At 38.9% G+C, this 21,265-nt stretch overlaps 1 protein-coding gene across 3 annotated transcripts in view; it reads left to right on the plus strand.

Annotated features, from left to right (window-relative positions):
• Positions 1-851: 851 nt before the first annotated feature.
• AGL (amylo-alpha-1, 6-glucosidase, 4-alpha-glucanotransferase) overlaps positions 852-21,265 on the plus strand; it is a 34,319-nt gene continuing 13,905 nt past the window's right edge. The window contains exons 1-23 of one of the 3 annotated variants that reach the window (XM_030953379.1): positions 852-1,139; positions 1,555-1,704; positions 4,592-4,802; positions 5,677-5,843; positions 6,284-6,487; positions 10,368-10,549; positions 10,755-10,866; positions 11,159-11,279; positions 11,460-11,562; positions 11,651-11,748; positions 12,326-12,465; positions 14,195-14,382; positions 15,461-15,584; positions 16,009-16,068; positions 16,609-16,772; positions 17,298-17,399; positions 17,623-17,775; positions 17,856-18,006; positions 19,138-19,262; positions 19,373-19,485; positions 19,599-19,733; positions 20,237-20,367; positions 20,933-21,069. In XM_030953379.1, coding sequence (XP_030809239.1) covers positions 1,623-1,704; positions 4,592-4,802; positions 5,677-5,843; positions 6,284-6,487; positions 10,368-10,549; positions 10,755-10,866; positions 11,159-11,279; positions 11,460-11,562; positions 11,651-11,748; positions 12,326-12,465; positions 14,195-14,382; positions 15,461-15,584; positions 16,009-16,068; positions 16,609-16,772; positions 17,298-17,399; positions 17,623-17,775; positions 17,856-18,006; positions 19,138-19,262; positions 19,373-19,485; positions 19,599-19,733; positions 20,237-20,367; positions 20,933-21,069 — 3,003 coding nt within the window. In that variant the 5' untranslated portion in view covers positions 852-1,139; positions 1,555-1,622. Of the gene's footprint in view, positions 1,140-1,554; positions 1,705-4,591; positions 4,803-5,676; positions 5,844-6,283; positions 6,488-10,367; positions 10,550-10,754; positions 10,867-11,158; positions 11,280-11,459; positions 11,563-11,650; positions 11,749-12,325; positions 12,466-14,194; positions 14,383-15,460; positions 15,585-15,944; positions 16,069-16,608; positions 16,773-17,297; positions 17,400-17,622; positions 17,776-17,855; positions 18,007-19,137; positions 19,263-19,372; positions 19,486-19,598; positions 19,734-20,236; positions 20,368-20,932; positions 21,070-21,265 lie in introns of all 3 variants that reach the window. The other 2 variants (XM_030953381.1, XM_030953380.1) reach the window with 2 other exon arrangements.

The raw sequence follows: 21,265 nt of genomic DNA on the forward strand, positions 1-21,265 counted from the left end.
GGATTTTTTTTTAAAACCATGCAACCTCTTAGTCAAAGACAGATCCACTGAGTTTGTAGTCTTGTCCACACACCATATATAGCACTTAAACTCTGGCTGACATAATGTTTTTTCAGCAGCGCAGCCTATCAGGATGGAGCCGGCTGCCGGCCCTGAGGCAGCGGGGCGGGAACGCTGAAGGCACTCGGCGGAGCGGCGTTCCAGTCGCCGCAAGGAGCGGCTGGGCCCAGAGGCATCAGCCGGGATACTCCGGACAACCTTTAAAGCCACCTAGCCCTCAGCAGAGTGCCCGGTAAACTACACAGAGCTCCGGACTCATGTGGCCGGGCCCCGCATGGACGCCTCTCGTGCCTGTGCGCAGCAGCCGAGCGTAAAGGCGCTGCTGGGGCTGTGGCTGTAGAGGCTGAAGCAGACAGGAGCACCACACCGCGCCGTCCGACAACCCTGCCGGGCTGCAGGGCCCAGGCTCGCGGAGAGATCAGCCCGCTCACTGCCACAATAGCGCGGGGCACAGGGGAGCCCCTAAGATAGTCCTGAGGTATCTCTGGGAGAGCCCCGGGGTAACCCTGAGGGAACCCTGGGGTACCCCTAAGGCATTCCTGAGGTATCCTCTCCCTTCAGGGCGCGCTTGGCGGGGCCGCCAGCGGAGGGGCGGGACCGGGGGCTAAGGGGCGGGGTCAGCTCGACGGACGGGGCCGAGAGCGGAAGAACGGGGCCGGGGCCGGGGCCGGGGCCGGGCAGGGCGGGGCCGCCAGGGGAGGGGCGGGATCGACGGGGCGGGACCAAGGCCGGAGGGGCGGGGCCTGACCGGGGCAGAGCGAGAGCGGAGGGGCGGGGTAGCCCCGGCCCGGCCACCCCGCCGCGCCGTCGGGGCGGGCCCTGGGCTCTCGCGGGAGCTGCGCCGGCGCCGCCCGTCTACGAGCGCGGCCGCCGCGGAACCAATAAACTTTGTTTAAAAAAAGCCGCAAGAAAAGGGCTGGAAAGGAGCGGTGCCGCCGCGGCTGCGGGCAAGTGCGTCACTGACCGCCGAACCGGCCCGGGGCGGCCGCTGCGGGCAGCTCCAGCCCCGACTCCGCTCGGCCTCGGCGGCCGTCGCCCTCCGCGGGGAGCGGCGCCTCCGCCGCTCTGCGGGCCCGCTTGTGAGTATGGTGGAACGGCTGCGGTGGGCAGCGCTCCCCGCGGAGGGCGGCGGGGCGGCCGCGAGGGGCCTGGCGGGGCGCTCAGGCAGCGCCGGGGCGGGCGCGAAGAGTGACAGGTGTCAGGCTTCCCCTTCCCGGGGGCACCCTTGTAGCTCTGGCTGCGGGCCGGGCCGCGCTGTGGGACGGGAGCTGCTCCGGGGTGCTGCCGGCGGCGGTCCCCGGCCGGGGCAGGGCTGGGCTCTGCCTGACAGCTCGTCCCGCACCGCCTCCCCTCCGCCCTGCCCTGCAGTGCCGAGTCTCCGCGCTCCCCCGGGACCGGGGAACATGTAAGCGTGGCGTGAGGCGCTCCTGAGCGGCCGTGTGCTGCCGGGGGTCTCCGCTGACCTGCGGGGTTTTGTCTGTTCCCCCATGGCAGGGCTCGCCTCTCCCTCCCCGCACTGAGAGTCCCGGCGCGGCGGGAGCGCCGGACGGGCGGGCGCAGCCATGGCGGGCGGTAAGGAGACGCGGCTGCTGCACCTCGGCGAGATGGAGAAGCTGGACAAGACCCTCTTCAGGCTGGAGCAGGGTAGGTCCGGGTGCCGGGGCCGGGTGAGAAGGACATGGCCGGGACCTCGTCGTCGTCTTTGGGTGGTAGTGGAAAGAAGAGCTCATCCTGAAGTGGACGGCTTTTGGGGGTGTGTGGGGGGTGTTGTTAGTTTAGGTTTGGGGGTTGTTTTGTTTTGGTTTGTTTCTACTGCACAGCTCCATGGACTCCGCACACAGTTTAATCTGACTTCTTAAACTCTTGAGAAATGAAGAGCAGATTGGCCAAGAGCCGTCAGTCTTCATGGGACTGAAGCGCAAAGCATTTTTTAGACAGGACTTCTCCTTTTATAGCCTGTACTTCAGTGACCTGAGAAAGTCCTCATAAGTCAAGGTCTCCAATGTTTATCTTCTTATGCAGCACCCCATGTTTTAATATTGCAGTTTTAAAATCTATTGGTAATACTTGCATTTTGCAAAGTCTGCAGGTTTGAGGTAGTGTTTCAGAATATAAGCTCTTTAACAACTCCTAAATCTTGTTATCAGATTTGTTAGATTCTTAGAGCTATGCATCATGCTGCATACTTAAAAGAACTTGATGTTATTTCTTCCTGAGAGTGTTTTTAAGTCTATTTGTAAAAAAATGTCCCAAACCAAAAACCATCTACTAATTGGTCTACTATTGTGCTGCTTAGCAAATTTAGACTATAAAACTAAAGCCCTTGTCTTTAAAAAACATTTTTAACAGTGCAACAGTTTTTAGTGAGAGTTTTTATAGATTTTTTACGGTGTGTTACTAATCTAGGAGCATAAAGGAGCAAGATTTTGGTTATTGAGAATAAAAATTCTCTTCAACAATATTGATTCCAAAATCTTCTGACCAGCCTAATGTAAGGAAATGTCAAGAGTGGAGAACTGCAGAGTTGATCCTAACTTCCATTTTTAACTTATCCATCAAGTTGTGTAAATTTTCTTGAAAGGAGGGAAGCAGAAATGCATGGCTGTCAAACATTCAAAGTGCCCCTGCTGGTAGCAGTCTCTGAGAGGGCATAGCTAATTTTGAGCACAGCATTTCTGATGTCAGTGTAACTCCTAGAGGAAATAAGATATCAGTGGCATATATCCCTGTGCTCTAATTTTAGTAATCCCTCTAAGAAAATGTCAGGCCAGTACTGAAGAGGGTGTACTTAACCTTCCAAAAGTGGTTTTATACCTATATCTATTACATTCAAATGAGCTTCATTTTACCTGACAGACATTCAGATCTGAAAACAACTGCTTTGCCTGGTGGGTTTTGGTGCAGTGGTGATTTTGTTAATCAGAGAAACACAAAGCTGGATAACACTTATGTTTAAATGTATTCAGACGTTGAACTCTGATATTAGAGTCCCCATGATTCTATTTAATAAACAAGTAGTGTTTTTCAGCTTAAGGTATTGTAACTCCATGTCCAGAATTTCTTAGACTTTCTTATTCATTATCTGTGTACTAATAATTTTCCCCTTTTTTGCAAGCACTCAGGTTTCTTTTACTCGCAGTTTTGTAGGCTGCTAGGGCGAGTAGGTGATTTACTGCACTTAACAACGTGACTGGCATGTTCTGTGTAAGAGCTTACATCTGTTTCGTTCACTTGAATGAGCCCTGTACTGAGCCACTTGTGATGGTGAGCCTCATACCTGCGGGTGGAAACCTTTCTAAAACCTCCTGACTAAGCAGAATTTTTTATGTCTTACTCAGTAGAGTACATATGCTTTTATGTTCTAATTTTTTAACTTAATTTTTTCTCACTATCACAAGTATCTTTAAGCTTAAACTTAAGCCTCTTTCGATGTCTGTGTGAGACCTGAAGCACACATACAAAACTCCCTTAGGTTTGTTGAGCTCTCTGAAAGTTTAACAATTTGTATATTGTAGATCAAACAAGAGTATATATAATTCTTCAGTTAAAACATAAGGAATTTACCTGTTTAGTGAATCCTCAGTGAATAATGAAGGTATTTGAAATATTGTGTGGTTTTAAATGTGTTCCTAATTTTTTTCAGATGTTTTTATGGGTCAGCCTACTGTATAGACTTGGTAAACTAAGTACTTAAAGACTATGTAATCCAAAATCTACATAAAACTGTGTGTAGTCTGATGATCATGGTGTTTTACTGTATTTTATTTTTAAAACTTTATGTAGCAAAGACAAACAAATTGGAAAGAAGATGAATGGTGCCATGTAAGTAAAGGAAAAAGGATATATGTAAAATACGCCAAGAACAATGTTAGGAAGGAAGGGAGAGATGATGCAGTTTTGAGTGCTGCGATACAAGGTTTGAACCTATTAGAGAGTGTCCAAAGAAGAGCAGTGAAGATGGTGAAGGGCCTTGAGGGGAAACCGTCTGAGGTGTGGCCGAGGTCGCTGGGCCTGTTCAGCCTGGAGGAGAGGAGTCTGAGGGGAGACCTCATTGCAGTCTGCAGCTTCCATTGTGAAGGGCTGACGCTGATCTGTGCTCTGTACCAGTGACAGGGCCCAAGGGAATGGCATGGAGCTGTGCTGGGGGAGGATTCTGTTGGATGTTTGGAAAAGGTTCTTCACCCTCAAGGTTGTTCGGCCCTGGGACAGGCTCTCTAGGGAAGTGGTGGCAGCACCAAACCTGACAGAGTTCAAGAAGCATTTGGACAACACTCTCAGGCACATGGTGTGATTCCTGGACAATTCTGTGCAGTGCCTGGAGTTGGACTTGTGTGGTCCCTGTGAGTTGCCTTCCAGCTCAGGATGTTCTATGATTCTATGCTGTAGAGATTTATAATTGTACTGAAATTCTTAGCAAATACAATGGTATTATTAATATAGTAGCAAATTAGGAATTGTAATAAGAGACCAGAAATATCTAGTTCTCCTGATCAAGTGATTTTACCTTTTGTCTTTTTCTTTTTTTCTTGAGGGTTTGAGCTACAATTCCGATTGGGCCCAACTCTTCAGGGCAAGCCTGTTACTGTGTATACAAATTATCCAGCTTCTGGAGAAGTATTTGATCGCCACAGGTTCAGGACACTGTCATGGCACAATCCCACAGGAAAAGAAGATGATTCTGACAAATACTGCAAGTTGGATCTCCAAATTTCTGGGTCATACCAGTACTATTTTAGTCTTGGGTAAGTGAAATTTGTATACCTGCAGCCAAATGCAGTTTGCTCCCTTGGTGTACATCTTCACCTGAAAACCCCCCTTTTTTTTTCCATTCATTTTTCAAATTGCAGCCAAGGGACCAATTAGAATCCACCAATGAAAGACAGTAACTGGTGGCTATATAGTACTTTGTGATGCAGAGATATTCTGAAGAATATACAGAGCCAAGCTGATCAACTTTCTGTGAATGTTGGAGACGCAGTCTATTTTTACAGGTTGTCAAATTTGTCAGCATTCTGAGTGTCTCAATGATTATTTTGTACTTTCTTCATTGACTTTGAGGGTTGTTTTCTCTCTAGCACAGAGATTCTGGCTTTCTTTACTTGGATCCTTTACTTCGTCTTTTGTTTTAATGGGACAACTGCAGAAGAGAATGCCACTGTCTGTAATAATTGTAGTCTGTTATTTTGTGTTTCTGGAAGATGGGTGGTTAAATTCTTCCAGGCTTAAGATGTTTAGCTCAGGTACCTTCCTGAGAATGGGGCTCAAAATGTAGATCTACATGTAATAGATGGGCATTTGTGCTTTCTGTGTTTCCATATGCCAAAAGGAGGAACCAGTACTCCATCTCAGGAAATAGCAAAGGTATCTCACTTTTCCAGAGTTTTAAGCTCTGTATCCCATTTGTATTCATTAAGTCCAGTAGAGAGATGATGCATAAGAGATGAACATTTAAGAGTTTACTACTTCCTTCATATGTCATGCAGTCCTGTTCCCCCTCTCCCTCCAGCCACTGTACTGGGCCACTGTGTTTCTGAAAACCTATGCTATTTGAATTCTCTCTCTGAAACAGGCTGGTAATGGGTGTTAATTATACCAATGAAAATTATTTTTTCCTAGAAATGAAAAAAGTGGTGGTGGTTACATAGTTGTGGATCCCATTTTGCACGTTGGAGCTGATAATCATGTGTTGCCTTTGGATTGTGTTACACTCCAGACATACCTTGCTAAGTGTCTGGGACCGTTTCATGAATGGGAAGATAGGCTGAAAGTGGCAAAAGAAACAGGTAATGCTAATAGACATATTCAAGGATAGAAGTTTTTGTTTTATGAGCAAAACCCAAAGTTACATGGAAGAGCTTCAGTGTAAACAATTAATAGATTCTTTGTCAATAATATTTTTTCTACTATATTCAATTTCATTAACAGATTAAGTCAGTGAATTGATTAAAATATTGGCAGAGTTGCAGAAATTCAGGGGTTTCCTAATATCAGAAACCACTTTTTTTATTGTTTTCATTTTTGATAGACTTGGAAGTTTGTAGAACTGACAGGGTGGTTTTTAAAGCTTGTGTTACATAGAATTTCAAGGGTAAGATTCAGATTAATTTACATTGGTTATTCCAAACAGCAGCTCTGAGTACATAAGTGCAGCTTATTATGCTTCTTTCAATTAACTTTGACTGGGGTTTTTTTCTCATTAAATAAATGGGCTTTTATTTCATAGGTTACAACATGATTCATTTTACGCCACTACAGATGCTTGGACTATCTAGATCATGTTACTCATTGGCTGACCAGTTAGAAGTAAACCCTGAATTTTCAAACCATAATAAAAAGTGCACTTGGAGTGATATAGGAGCGCTTGTGGAGAAACTGAAAAATGAATGGAATATGCTTTGCATCACAGATGTAGTCTACAATCATACAGGTATGGTTTTCATGGGTTAGTAACCAGATTGGTCTTATATTTTGTTATTTCCCTTAACTTCTCTCTCTTTAACCCATTTTTAGTAGCTGTTTTAAACAATGTAGTTGTCTGTCTTTGAGTCTCTCAAATCCAGGACAACTCCTTGCCATTATAACTGATACGTCTCTGTAACAGGTATAACAGAACTTACTATTGCTACTGAAAGAGTGAGGAGAGCCCTTCTTAAAAAGAATTAATAAATTGTGTATCTGTAGTTATATAGTATGCCTATCTTCATTACCTGTAGTGTGCTGCTCCCGTATACTTGAACAGAGTCTGTGTTATGAATTGTTTGATGAGCATAAACAGAGTGCTTTCTTGTTAAACAGGGTATTTTGCTTGTAGCTGCTTAAAAGTAACTGCTGTAATTTGGATCTAACATGCAGACTAGAAACAGTTGGGACAAGAAGGTAGGATTAAGTAATGGGGAAAATGTTACAGCTCAAGTCTGTGGGGGAAGAAAGAAGAGAGCTTTGTGTTTGGGGCAGGCTTTTTTTTAAGCATAGATATGTCAATACATCAAAGCTGTTACTTTTCTTAATTGCTTGAGGGACAGTGGATTTTCTTCTGTGTGATCTGATGAAATTTAAAGTGTAGTGCTTAATAATTTGTGATTTTGTTGATTATTTGGATAATGAGTTTTCTTTGTTTATAATGCAGTTGCTACTACATACCATAATCCTAAAGATCATAATTACCATTCTCATACCAGAGACTACAGAAAGGAGTTATGTAGATTGATGTCTTTTGAAGCTCAAAAATGCCTAAAAAAAAATCATTTGCGAATTTCAAGCCTTATTTGCTTTAGTTCTTTGGTGTTGACTTTTGCCAAACATTCCTATCAAATCAGTCTGGAACACAGTGCTTTCCCTGTCTGTTTGAAAAGTTACTAATTATACTCGTTGGCTCTGTGTCTGAGGGAATCAGACTTTTGAACCTCCTCCTGGTTCTGGATAAAATATTTCTTACGCTTTTCAACTAGATGTTCAGTTTCTCTTAGCAATGCTTGAGATCTTCTCATTTTTGAACAGTGTATATTTGCATGCTACTAGGGAGAATGTTTTTTGATGGACAGAAAGATCTCAACTACAGTAGTTACACATCAGAATATATTTGAGAAGGAAAATGTCATGTTATTTGGCTACATTTGTAGAAGGACTTTTTCCAGTTACATTCAGAGTTAAAGTAATCTTCATTGGGATGGATGACTCAATGTTTGTACTATGGTGGAAAGATGTTCAGAAGTGTCTTCTAAGAGTATAGAAATATTCAGATGATTGTGGTTCTTAGATCATTCAGCAAGGTATCCTTGATGACTTTGTTGCCTGTCATGACCCTTCAGCTTACAGGGGTTCTATCTGTTGGTAGTTTCTGCTTTCTAGTGGAGACCATTGTATAAAAATGGCATTGATTCCCCTCTGGCCCTGTGGGAGCCAAGCAGCATCACCTGCGGGATCAGGCATCAAGCCTGAGGTGTTTGGTGTGAAGCCCACACTGTGGGCACAGCAGGGAACAGTGGGAATCAGCTCTGGATGTCTCTGTGAGGCTCTAATGAAAGGCAGCACCTGTGGCTCAACTTGAAAAGTGAAGTCATGTGCTGATGTAAAATGTCCCCAAGCCTTTGGCATCTTTGCAGGAGTATCACAGATAAACTTGCAAACCCTCTCTGGCAACTGCGTATATTCAAATAAGAAATATATTTACATTTACTTTTCACTAGGAGACAGAAGAAAGAGGGTTTTTTTTCCTTTTCTGAGCTTTCCATGACTGTAATAAGTCATATAAAGTTGTAAAAATAAAGTGAAGTAAATTATGTATTACTTTTCTTTCACAAGAGGCAAATGTTGTACAATTGAAATATAGCGCTTGAGTAAATCTTACCTTCAAGTAAAGTTTGTGTTTAATTTATGTAAAAAATGAGTTAGTTAAGAAAATAATTTTGGATTTTTATGAGAAGAGTGTAATGAATTTTAGAAAGTTTTCTGTAATTCCTCATCTTGGAATTTCCATATTCCTATACTTACTTTATTCTATACACATACTCTTTACTATGGCATTTTTTCCTTAGCTGTACCAAATATCATCACCAGTGATGTTTTGGATAATTTTTCTTCTGCAGTTAGATTTCTCTTATGTTGCATTGCAAATCGCTGGAACTTAATTTTTGATCAGGAAACATCCTTCTGTTCTATACCAGAATTAATGGAAGGCCTGTTGACTTTTTTTTAATGCTAACTCTTCAGGTTTAAATTATGTGTTGTCTTTTTAGAATTATTTGTATTTGCTTATGAAATTCCTTTATAGTAAATTATAGTTCTTGTTAGAAGAAATAGAACAAGCTGGTTTTGCTTTTTGGAGAAGCAAGTTTTTTTCAGAAGTGGTAAAGGATAAGAAGAGTAGGAGGGAATAATCTGTTTGGCCTGGAACAGCCTTTGACAGCCTAAACTTGATATTGCTTTACATAACTTTAAAACATGGTGGATTTAGTAGTAGATTGTGTTTGAACCACAAGGATTTTAATTTCCACAAAAGGTTTGACCTTATAATAATGAAATTTTGTCATAACCTGAGATACAAGATGGGTGCTCAGAAGAGCTGTTCACACTATAGGCTGAGGTAGTATTTCTCTTTATCGCTTTGACATTTTTGTTTTAACTTCTTTGAACTAAGTAAACTTGGGATTTTAAGTGTTATTTGTTCTGCTGTAATTCTGGACACATCAGTGACTCTTCATGGTTTCAATATAATAATTTGTTATATATTTTCCCATGTGTGAAGTACTACTTCTGTTTTTCTCAGCTTTTCTGAAAACCTGGTTTTTGTTCTTAGGCATTCTGTGAGGTTTTCTTTTTATTTTCAGTTTGAAATATTCATTCAAAAGAATATATGAAATTTATTTTCATTTAAACAGCATAGCAAAAGAGATTCAAAAATAGAAAGAAATTAACTCTGGGATTTTTCTTCATTATTATGCTTCCAAAATGAAAATTCTGTGCTATGTATGTATTTACCTGTACTGCTACATGCATGCTGTCTATATTAGAATACTACATACTACACCTGTGTTCCAGTGAAGGCTCCTTACCTTATCCAAGTTAATTTTTAATGTTCAGCAATCTTCTGCTGCTTGTTGATGCTGCAGGGGAAGCTTGGCAGATAGACACAGGGTGTAGTGTTTGGCCTGAATCAGTGTTCCATTTGCATGCACCAGACAGTGCACTCATCTTGCTGTGTAGGACTCAGTGATGTTGCTTCCTACAACTCAGCTTCTTTCTCTGGGCATCAGTATCACAGCTAATCCTTTCTTAAATGCCCATTTAACTATATTTTGCATTAATTATTTTTGGGATGTGGGCACTCTTCCTCTCTAGTTCTATGTGGCATCTTGACAGGATGAAGAATATTAAAAAAGAAACAACTTTATAATATAAAGTTTGGGATGTATTTTTGGCTTTCAACACACAAGAATATCAATATCTTACATTCAGTATTTGATGTATTTCTTGCACCAAAATTTAATTGGGTTTTTTTTTGGTGTTTTAGAATTGGTGATACTATTGCGTATCTTTATATAACTAACAAAAAGTTTTTCTACAGTCTCTGCAGTTGTATGTTTGACCAAAAAAAATCAGTAATAATGGTCAATCAGTAATAACATTTCTGCACAAGATAGGATTTTCTGTTGACATGGGAAACTTCAGTTTAAATGTGAATAAATGAAGTGTATGTGCTATAGTACCTCAGCTTCTCGATGTTAGGATTTTTACAAAATACAACGAAGGGTTCAGCTTATGTATTTACGTTTCTGTTTGATTTTCCCCCCAACCCTTTCTTCACTAAGCTACTAACAGTGAATGGCTCAGGATGCATCCAGAATGTGGCTATAACCTTGTAAATTCTCCTCACCTGAAGCCAGCATGGGTCCTGGACAGAGCTCTGTGGCATTTGACTGGTATGGTGGCTGATGGAAAGTGTATTGCCAAAGGAGTCCCTCCCTTGATTGAAAATGATCAGCACTTGAATGTAAGTGACTAAGTATAAGCTAATGAACTGCATAAATAGCTGAATAAACCTTTAATATTTCTAGAATTGTGTAAATACACAAAAAATGGTATATGCTTTGCAGATGGATTTACTGAAATAAGCCCTTATTTCCCCTTTCTTTTAACTTTTCTTAATTATATTAACAAACAACCCTAGTAACTAATGCATGTTTTTATTTTTACAGTGTTTACGTAAAATAATTTATGAAGATATATATCCAAAACTGAAACTATGGGAATTTTTCCAAGTGGATGTTAACAAAGCTGTGCAGCAATTTAAAACTCTTCTAACTCAAGGTAAGGGAAGATCATGTTGCTGAAGCATGTGAATTATGTATTTATAGTTCAAGAGACTTAGGTAAGCTTAACAGTTAGACAGAAAACAAGATAATGCTATTTTTTGTTGTGTGAGACATCCACTGTGCTGATTTAGGCATACAAAAATGCTTTGAGGGCTAGGAAAATCTTTAAAGACCTTCAGTACCTTCATCCACTTGCATCTTGGTTATGCTAGAATTATAAAAATAGTATGTCTGTTAAATGTAATTCCTGTTTTTACTTTGAGTACTCATTTCTGATTTGTTCTCAGGCAAAATGGGCACTAAATCTGATCCAAATCAGCATCTTCAAATACTTCAGGACCCTGATTATAGACGGCTTGGCTGTACTGTAGATATGAACGTAGCACTGGCAACATTTGTACCACACAGGTACCATGTTACTGATTACAAGTTAAAATCTAAATGAAGCTAAACTTAAAAAGCCAAAAAAAGACATTCTTTTCAGACACGAAGAAAAATTAGTTTTTGATTCCTTTTAGTAATCTATGCTGCATGTTTTTAAAATATTTTTCTCTAATTGCTCTCTGCTTTTTATGTCCTCCTGATAAGCAATGGACCAGCTGCAATAGAAGAATGTTGTAACTGGTTTCGCAAGAGGATTGAGGAACTAAATGCTGAGCAATACAGACAAACTTGTCACCATCAAGAACAGGTGTTGAAATTATTGTTTTAATGCTGAATTGTTTAAAATTGCAAATAAATGCAGGCATTTCAATAATGCATAATTCAATTACTTCCAGGCTGTCAATTGCCTTGTGGGGACTGTGGTTTATGAACGAATCGCTTGTAATGGTCCTAAGCTGGGACCTATCAGTAGAAAACATCCCTTGGTTACCAGGTATATACATGTTTTCTTGTTTGTTTGCAAACTGTTAGAATCTATCCAGGGAAAGCAAGTTCCAAGTTCAATAAAAGTATACATTTATGTGTAGAAATACAGGTTTTATTTGACATGAACAAATGCCACTTAGCAAATTGACAGGGTTTTTTTAAGCAACAGCAATAGCTATTTCAGAAACAAATGTGATCAGAAAGCATGAGACAATACTCAGAGCACATCAAAACCTTACATAGTGTAAATTGCTGTTGTAGGTGGAAGAGGAGTGGAGCTAGCAAAGTTTACACCTTTCATGTTTTATGTGCTTGATGCCACTCGTATCTAAAGAGCTGCGGCTTTACTCTTACATTACCAGCTGACACCAAGATAGTGGCAACATCTGTTCTTGCTCCTTCAAAGCTTCCTTCAAAATAGAAAATTCTCCATCATTTATGCAAGTTGCTCTCTTTTTTTGTCTGTGTTATGTACCAGCCACTTCATAGCAGATACTTCAATTTCAAAGACAATGAATTGCAGCTTAGGTTACCATATGTAATTTCTCTTTGATTTCTCTTTTAATTGCCTGTCTATTCCATAGGTATTTTACATATCCATTCAAAGAGCTGACTGTGGAGGAAGAGGAAGCTATGATACATCAGCCAGATAAAGCTTGTTATTTCATGGCTCATAATGGCTGGGTTATGGGAGATGATCCTCTTAGAAACTTTGCAGAACCAGGTTTGTAAAGGAAATCTGAATTCCTACAAACTATTTGATACTCTAGCCAAAGCAATAAGGATTTTATTCAATCTGTCTGTTTTCCAGATGTATTCCTATGAAGCTGCAGAATAGCAGATACTAAGCTTATAGCACTTTAATTTCCCATTCAGCATACAGATGAACTATAAGAACTGGAATTTGAGGTACATTTTTACAAGATTTGAGAGGGAAATTACCAGCTTTCTGCCACTGAAATGGGGATGTCCTGCCTCCCCACTTTTGTCATTGTCTTTGTTGCTTACTTTGTACTTTGTTCCAACACCAGTGCTTGTTGGCATTTCCATGAGACAATGACAGTGTGGCAGAAAAACTAATGCAATGAAAAGGTGAATAGTGTTTTACTGCATTAGTGAGCAAAAACTGGATCCTTGAAAAGTCCACTGAGTGGCAGTCAGGCAGTCAAGAGATGACCCAGTAAATCCAAATTAAGTATGCAGATTACTTGTGAAGGTAAAATAGGGCATGAAATCACCATGCACTAAAATACTGCATTCTAACTCCTTTGGTGACAGTGTTGATATCCAATAAATGCAAAAAAAACTTGTGTTCAAAGAAGCCATTCACTTGATAAACTAAATGAAACAAAGGCCAGTTTAATTGTAATTAAAAAACATCTGAAAGTTTGAGTTTGCTTTACAACCTAATCTGATGATCTCCAGAGTCATCTGCAGTTAGCAAACATCTAATTTCTGCAAAGTAATCTACACCCCTTTCACTAAATTTTATTTACTTTTATTCTTCTCGAGGATTGAGATAATAGTGGTTTCAAAGTGTTTTTGTTTAGTTGCCTTCAGATTATTGCTGTTTCTTCTGGACAGATTTTTGTATTTTTTTTTTCCTCTCAGTCGCTGGCTTTAAGTTAGCATTCTTAATTTCCATTACTGAGGTTTCTCTTGTAACTCAGCTACAGGGTTGTGAGTGTTTTATATTTGTGTTATACCTTTGTTTTATGCCGCACATTAATTCAACTTAGAACACAATGTGAAAATGTGGTACACAAAGGCACCATAAAGGAATTGCAAAACAAATGCAGCCAGTTCTCTAAATGATCCTTTGAAAAAATCGCAGTGTACATCCAAAGAAACACCGTTTTTCTCTCTGTCTGGCTGTGCTGCTGTTAGTGAAGAAAAGGGTTGGCTGTGCTTACATGAATGTTTTGGGAATTTGTGGTAATTTACAGTTCCTTTTTTTTTTTGCCTACTGGCTTTGGAAATTCATCAGAGTCTGCTGTTAATAGAAGATAAAATTGTAAATTGTGACTGTGACAGATTATGATAACATAATGAGAATCTCTTTTGAATTTTACCAGTGTGAAAAACAAAACTACTAATTTTCCTTGTTTGTTTGATGTTTTTTTTTCTTTTTCTGAAGTACAGGTTTTTATACTACTTTGAAGAATTAAAAGGAATTTTATTTCAATATGAAGAATTGTTGCAGTATCACTATAGAAGCTAAATATTCCCATGGAAGAGTGTGAAATTTTACCTCAGTATAGTGTATATAGATTTTTGAGTTGATATGATTTTTGTTAGAATTTTTACTGTTCATTAGTGTTTTTGTATTCTTCAGCAGTAGATAATGCCACATTTTCATTTTGTTGCACATATATCTATATTATATATATATATATATGTATATATATATATATATATACACACACACTGAAGTGAATTTATTTCCTTTACAGGTTCAAATGTGTACTTGAGAAGAGAGCTCATTTGCTGGGGAGACAGTGTGAAACTGCGTTACGGTAATAAACCTGAGGACTGCCCATACCTCTGGGCACATATGAAAAAATACACTGAAATCACTGCCAAGTATTTCCATGGTGTTCGTCTGGACAACTGTCACTCAACGCCTATTCATGTAGCTGAGGTACGTAAAATGAAACATGTTTGTTAGAAAGCAGCTCCTGTCTGTGAAAGAGATCCTGCAGATCTCACAGCAACAGTGCAGGACTGAGTGGCAGAGTTTAAGTGGGAATGAATCTTCCTCATTGCATGAAATCAAGGTTTCTTGTCTGCTGATGTTCAGAAATGGTTTAGCTACCTTAAACAGTAGAGTTGGTATAGTTTTATATAGCTTGTATCTTTTATTTCTCTACTTTAGCTGAAATACTGTGGATGTGGATGGGCCTGGCTGGCTTTTCCCTCACTGAGCTGTGGATGTAGTGCAATGACTGCCAGTATCCAGTATGTTAGTTTGAGCTGGAGTCATTGCCAAGACTTGATTGAAAGTCTGGCAGGTTTTTGGGGTTTTTTTCCCCATATATATTTTGCTGTTGCTAAATTAAACAAGAAGTGGTTCACTTCACAGAATTTAAAAGCTGGTAATGAACTCCTGCAACAAGTTTCATCTGGCAGGTGTATTGCTGAGACTAGTGCTTCTCGTTTCCCAGGGAGCTGACTACATCCCAAAGTTGTACTTGCCTAGTAAATTAGCTTTAAATAGGTTTGGAGTAGTGCATCTTGTTGGTGCCTAGTCTTAATTTTGTAACAGAGCTTACCTAAACCTATGAAGAGCTCTCTAAAAGAAGTTGATTTGCCCATACAACTTGTAAGTAGCTTTTCAAAACTTCTGCCATTCTTTTGTTTAGTGTTACTATTTTTGGAACATAACTACAAAGGCTCAAACTGAAGTGCTGCTCAGATTTCTTTGTTCAGTAGATGTCTCTTTTATCCAACCTTTGCTCTTGTATTTTGAGCTAAGATTTTGTTTTAAAACAAAGTAGTAGTTAGCTTAAAGCCTACGGAAAATTTCCTAGAATTACTCAATCCATAAGTATTATCTGTAAAATATAACCAGGGTTTTCTGAAACTTTCATGTTATCAGCATTTTTAATGTGCTGCATATATTGAATGATCATTTATGTTCTGTTAACATTCATGTTAATGCTTGTGTGTACATAGTTGACAATGGATGTCTTGCATTAAAAATGTATTGTGATCTATAGGAGATGCTAGCAACAGCCAGATCAGTCAGACCTAATCTTTATGTGATAGCTGAACTCTTCACGGGCAGTGAGTACATTGACAATGTTTTTGTCAACCGCCTGGGAATTACCAGCCTGATTAGAGGTACAATAAGCAGTTGAAAATTATGTAGGATTGTCATGTATGGTTTGGAGTTTTAAATGTGAAACTAACATTGGTATGCTTTTTTATTTTTCTTACATATTCATGTTCTTTGCTTATGCAATTACCTTTTCTTCATGTTCTGTTTAACTTCTCCTGTGTTGTATGCTAATTCTTGGTTTTGCTTATGTTTGTGTGTCCTCTTCTGTATAACAACTTGTTTTGTTCCTTAATTTTGGCTTTCTGTTTATCTTTGCTGCATGGCATTTTCCTATTGTCCAATCCCTGCCTAGCTTTGAAACTTGTCCTTTTTTGTATCTACCTTTCCCCTTTCTGTGGCTTTTTTGGCTGTGCTTTTTGCAGTACATGCTGGACACAGCTAGAAAATTGCGAGCCGATTTGTATGTAGTGGCTGAACTGTTCACAGGAAATGAGGAGCTGGACAATATCTTTGTGAATAGGCTGGGCATTACCTCCTTAATAAGAGGTAGGCTTGCTGCGTGTGTGGTCTCTTTCCAACAAGAGATTATAGATGACATGCTTTTTCAAGAAAAAGTTTTCTACTGGATTATGTACTTTAAATTTCTGTGTTGTGACTATTTTGAAAATTGGCAAAGAAAATACTAGCCATAAAATAAGAGACCTCCTTCGTTAGTTTACAGAAGGTTAAATATTTCATTCTTGATCTAGTGAAGGAAAAAGGAGTTGTAGCACAGTTCTGCTATGTAAGTCCTGCATCATGTCTGATTTTTATTGCATGAGTTTTTTAAAGCCTGTGAGAAATAGTTTGATCTCTGCTTTTTTATCCTTTTTTTCCAATTAGTTTTCTCTTCCTTAATCTGTTACAGTAAATTGAATATCCCAAGGCTGTGTTTCCACACTGGAGAATATAGCTATATGTGTTTGATTTTTTTTTACGATTGAACACACCAAAATAATAACTTCTAAATGCCACATTAACATCTTTGTGAGTGCTGTGTGTGTGGCAGTTATTGTCATGCAAACACTTAGGTATTCTGTTCTGTAGAGGCCATGACTGCCTACAATAGCCATGAAGAGGGGAGGTTGGTCTATCGCTTTGGAGGTGAGCCTGTCGGATCTTTCGTTCAGCCACGTTTGAGGCCTTTGATGCCAGCTATTGCTCATGCACTGTTTATGGATATTACACATGATAATGAATGTCCAATTCAGGTGAGCACGTGAACAACAACAAAAAAATTACCTTTAATATTCTCAGGAGTGTTATTTCCGAACTGTGGGAGGTCTTGATGCAATCTGGATATCCTGAGCAATATTTAGAACAAATGCAGTTCAGCTCAAGCTTTCATGCAGAGAAAAAAATTTTGTAGCAATACCTTCTGGCATTCAAGACTTTGTCATTCAAGGGACAAGTATAAAAAGTTCCTGAATAAACTGGTTTGAGTCTTTCATCCAGCTGCTGTAAGCAGCTTATTGACCTGTTCTCCTGAGCTTGTTTACAGGCAGGAATGAGAGAAAGTGGTGGGCAGGGAGTGCTTATTTTGATGATTTTTCTAAGTTGCTTTTCTTAGTTAATTTGTAGAAATTTTCTCCAATAATTTGTATTACAATTGAGGAAGTGATGACCATGGGATTAGCATTTCTTTTGTTAGATTGAGTGCATCTTCTGTATGTTGAATTGGGAGGATTGAATTTTCTTGGTTTCACTGTTTATTACCTATATATTTTTTGATGTAGCACCGATCTGCATATGATGCTCTTCCTAGTGCAATGATTGTTTCCATGGCTTGCTGTGCTACAGGAAGTACCAAAGGCTATGATGAACTAGTACCACACCAGGTACGTGTCTCCAGTTCAACTCCTAAGCTACCTTTAAAAATACCTTTTATTCTCATCCTAGAACACATATTTTAATGTTGTTTGAAATTCCAAGCAGTTTGCTGACTGGCATTATTTCAGATTGTGCAGATTCAGATTGAATTTTTTTCTACAGTTCAGACCTCAAGGTGTGGTTATTTCCCAGAGTACTTCATGTTTGCTTAAATTTGTTTTTTTTTTACAGATCTCTGTAGTATCTGAAGAGAGGTTTTATTCAAAATGGAGTTCAGCAGCACATCTGACCTCTGGTGAAGTTAATTTCCAAACAGGAATTCTAGCAGGAAGGCTGGCCATAAACAGGCTGCATCAGGAGCTGGGGGCTAAAGGCTTTAATCAGGCAAGCAGTGAGGGTAACACTACGATTTCTTTATATGTGTGATCTGAGTGAGCACAGTTGCAATGTTATGTCTTTTCTAGGTGTATGTAGATCAAGTTGATGAAGATATAGTTGCAGTGACAAGACACTGCCCTAACACACACCAGTCTGTTGTGGCTGTGTGTCGAACTGCCTTCAGGGATCCTAAAACTTGTTTCTACAGTAAAGAAGTACCTGAAATGTGTATCCCAGGTAAACAGACGTCTTTCCAAAAGCTGTTGTCATGTATAAAAAATTCAAGTTATTCATGCTTTTTAACTTTAAGCACATGTTCATGAAATCCATATGAGAACTTTCAGTATATAATGCTCCTTTTCTGTGTACTAACGTGTATGTCCCAAAAGTGGTTTAAGAACCAATAATAGACTTGCAATGCTTAGGGTTTTCAGAAACATTCATATTGAGTATAATCCTGCTGCAAGTTCCCTGTCGGGGGAGGAGGGTTATGGTCTTGTTTGTGAGCTAGTAATAGTTCATAGTAATTGTACAGAGTTGGGGGGATTATTGTTTATTCTGTTAAACAGGGAAAAAAGATTAAAATGTTATCCTATTCGTTGATTCCATTGTTGCTCAGCTTTCAAATATATATAGCGGTTTTGTAGCTTGAAAATACATCTTGATAAATCTCTGTATTGAATAAGATAATGTGAAGACAATATGTATGCATTACATATATTAATACATAGTGTATGTATGCAATACATAATTAATTATGCAGAGTATTTACTGTACTCAAAAGTAGCAAAGTATAATGACTTCTATGCATTACTGGAAATGTTTCTGAAGAGAAGCTTTCCAAACTGGCTTATTAAATATACTTAGTTCTTTGAATACATCTGTGTGCTTGTTTTAAAATCAGTCACATTATATTTTAAGTTATTTACAAGACTTGCATACCTTATGTCTGTGAATTACTTTAAGGATACAGAAAATTAGAATTTGTATATTAATAATAAATTGTTACCGCTTAAAGATAAACCATCTGTAGCTGCAGTTTGGAAAGCAGTCTAGCATAGTCTCCTAAAAGACAATAGGCAAATTAAGAAAGCTGGTGACCAGTAAAAGACATCTGATTTTATGATTAATTTATTATAAAATAACAAAAATTGCCATTTTAAATGCAGTACAGCATATGAGTGTGTAAAGAATATTTATAGGTGTTTAAAATACTTGCAATATGTTTCTGTTCTTCTACTGTGCAACAGCGACTTGTATATTGAATATTTGGCTTTTTCATTTTAGCTTTTGTTTCATAATTTCAAAAGAATCACTTTTTTCATTTCAAATACCCTAAGAGCTGCAACATGGTTTAACTTTTTCTAGGAAAAATAGACGAAGTAGTACTTGAGGCAAGGACCATTGAGAGAAGTGCTAGTCCTTACAAAAAAGATCTGCATTTTATAAATGGATTGCCTAATTTCACAATGGAACTCAGAGAGCATATCCAGGTAATTAGCCTCCTTCACCCATGTTCTGATACAATATTTTTAATTTGTCATATTTTATATTAGAAAAAAAGACAGTGGATTTCAGTTACAAATTTATTTTCTTTTTTAAGATAAAAGACAGTAAAATCATAAAGCAAGCTGGAACTGCTATAAAAGGGCCAAATGAATTCGTTCAAGAAATAGAATTTGAAAGATTAACACCAGGAAGTGTAATAGTATTCAGGTACGTTATTATCATTGCCATATGGCTGTGTGGGTTTGAAAAGTGTGATAGGAGACTGGAGAATAGTTCTTCTATGTGCTGTATTTCTACAAGATGTGCATTTTTATTTACAGAGTTAGTCTGGACCCAAAGGCACAAGAGGCTGTGGGGATACTCCGCAATCATTTGATCCAGTTCAGCTCTCATTTTAAATCTGGAAGTCTTCCTGATGATCACTCAGCACCAATATTAAAAACACCATTTTCTTCGTAAGTATTCTTTAAGTTTCTGGCTTAGAACTGAGAGAGCTACTAGAGGAGCTGAGGATATTATGTACATTTACTGAGGGTTGTTGAGTTTTGGTGGTGGTGATATAGGAGGAGTTTGAATTGTCAGAGTGCAATGAAAACTATGAGAGATCTTCTTATATGTGTAATAATAAATGGAGCTAATACTGAAAAACTTCCCAGTTTGTGTAATTGCTGCCTAAAGTAGACTTTTTAACATGGTCTGCTTCTCAGTGATAGGGTGTGATTGTTTGGGTGTGATTTTGAACATAATACTGTGTTTCTAAATGAACACTGAAACATCTGAGAGCATCTTGAAAACCTGAAAAATTAGGCTCCTAATTTCCAAGATGAACTATTGAGAGAACTGCATATATTTTAGTATTTTAATTTAAGTCTGAAATGAGAATTGTTTGTGAAATCCTTTCCCTCTTTCCTTACTGATGTTATTTTGGGTTTTATTCTTTTGTCCCCTGTATTTTCAGAATTGCATCTAAACTAACTTTGGCTGAACTAAATCAAGTGCTATATAGATGTGAGGCAGAAGAACAGGAAGATGGTGGAGGCTGTTACAATATACCAAACTGGTCATCCCTAAAGTATGCAGGCCTCCAAGGTAATAGTTTCAGCATTATTTTTTCTGTCAAGTAAAAAAAGTAAATGAGAGCTGCTCAATTTAGATCACCTCACACAATAATGCTGTTATGTTGCTGCTGCCATTGTTTGGTATAAAAAGTAAGTTTTTTCTGCTTGATCTTGCTACTAATTGGTGTTGTACCCAGGAAATCTCATACTAGAGCAAAACCTCTCTCTCTCAATGCTTTGAAACTGAACACTGCAGCCCAGGATGTGTTTTAACACCAGTGCCTTGACTTCTAAAGTAAAAGAAAAATATACTTCCAGTGAAAAGTTGTGTTAATCTAACCTGAGGTGTTACTAGATTACTGAGAAGTGTCTGTCATTTATCAAACATACAAATTCCATCATGCTGGCTATTTGCAATGATGTTCATAAGTTTCTAGGATTTATGCTGAGGAAACTAGAATTGGGTTGTAGCTGGTTGTGCAGATGGAGAGAAGCAATCCAGTTAAAGCATCTGTTGCTATGTACCTTTTGCTCCTGCATTGTAACTGCTGTTTGTGATAATGTCTTTTAATACAGAGTTGGGTTTGTATCTTCAGGGTTAATGTCAGTGATGGCGGACATTAGACCAAAGAATGATTTGGGTCATCCATTTTGTGATAATTTAAGATCTGGAGACTGGATGATTGATTATGTCAGTAATCGTCTGATTTCACGTGCTGGAGCCTGTGCAGAAGTGAGTAAAAATACTTATTCGGTAACTTCAGGGTTTTAAATTGCTGGTTAGTTTCATTTCCAATTACTAATTTATTTTTTTTTTTAATTCAAACTGTCTATAACACATTTCCTAACTCTGAGAAAGTTTGGAGCAGTAGGGTACAGCACAGCTGGGGTGTAATACATGTACAAAAACTGTAACAATATGGATCCTG

Source organism: Camarhynchus parvulus, chromosome 8 (assembly GCF_901933205.1).
Source record: "Camarhynchus parvulus chromosome 8, STF_HiC, whole genome shotgun sequence".
Classification (NCBI taxonomy): Eukaryota; Metazoa; Chordata; class Aves; order Passeriformes; family Thraupidae; genus Camarhynchus; species Camarhynchus parvulus.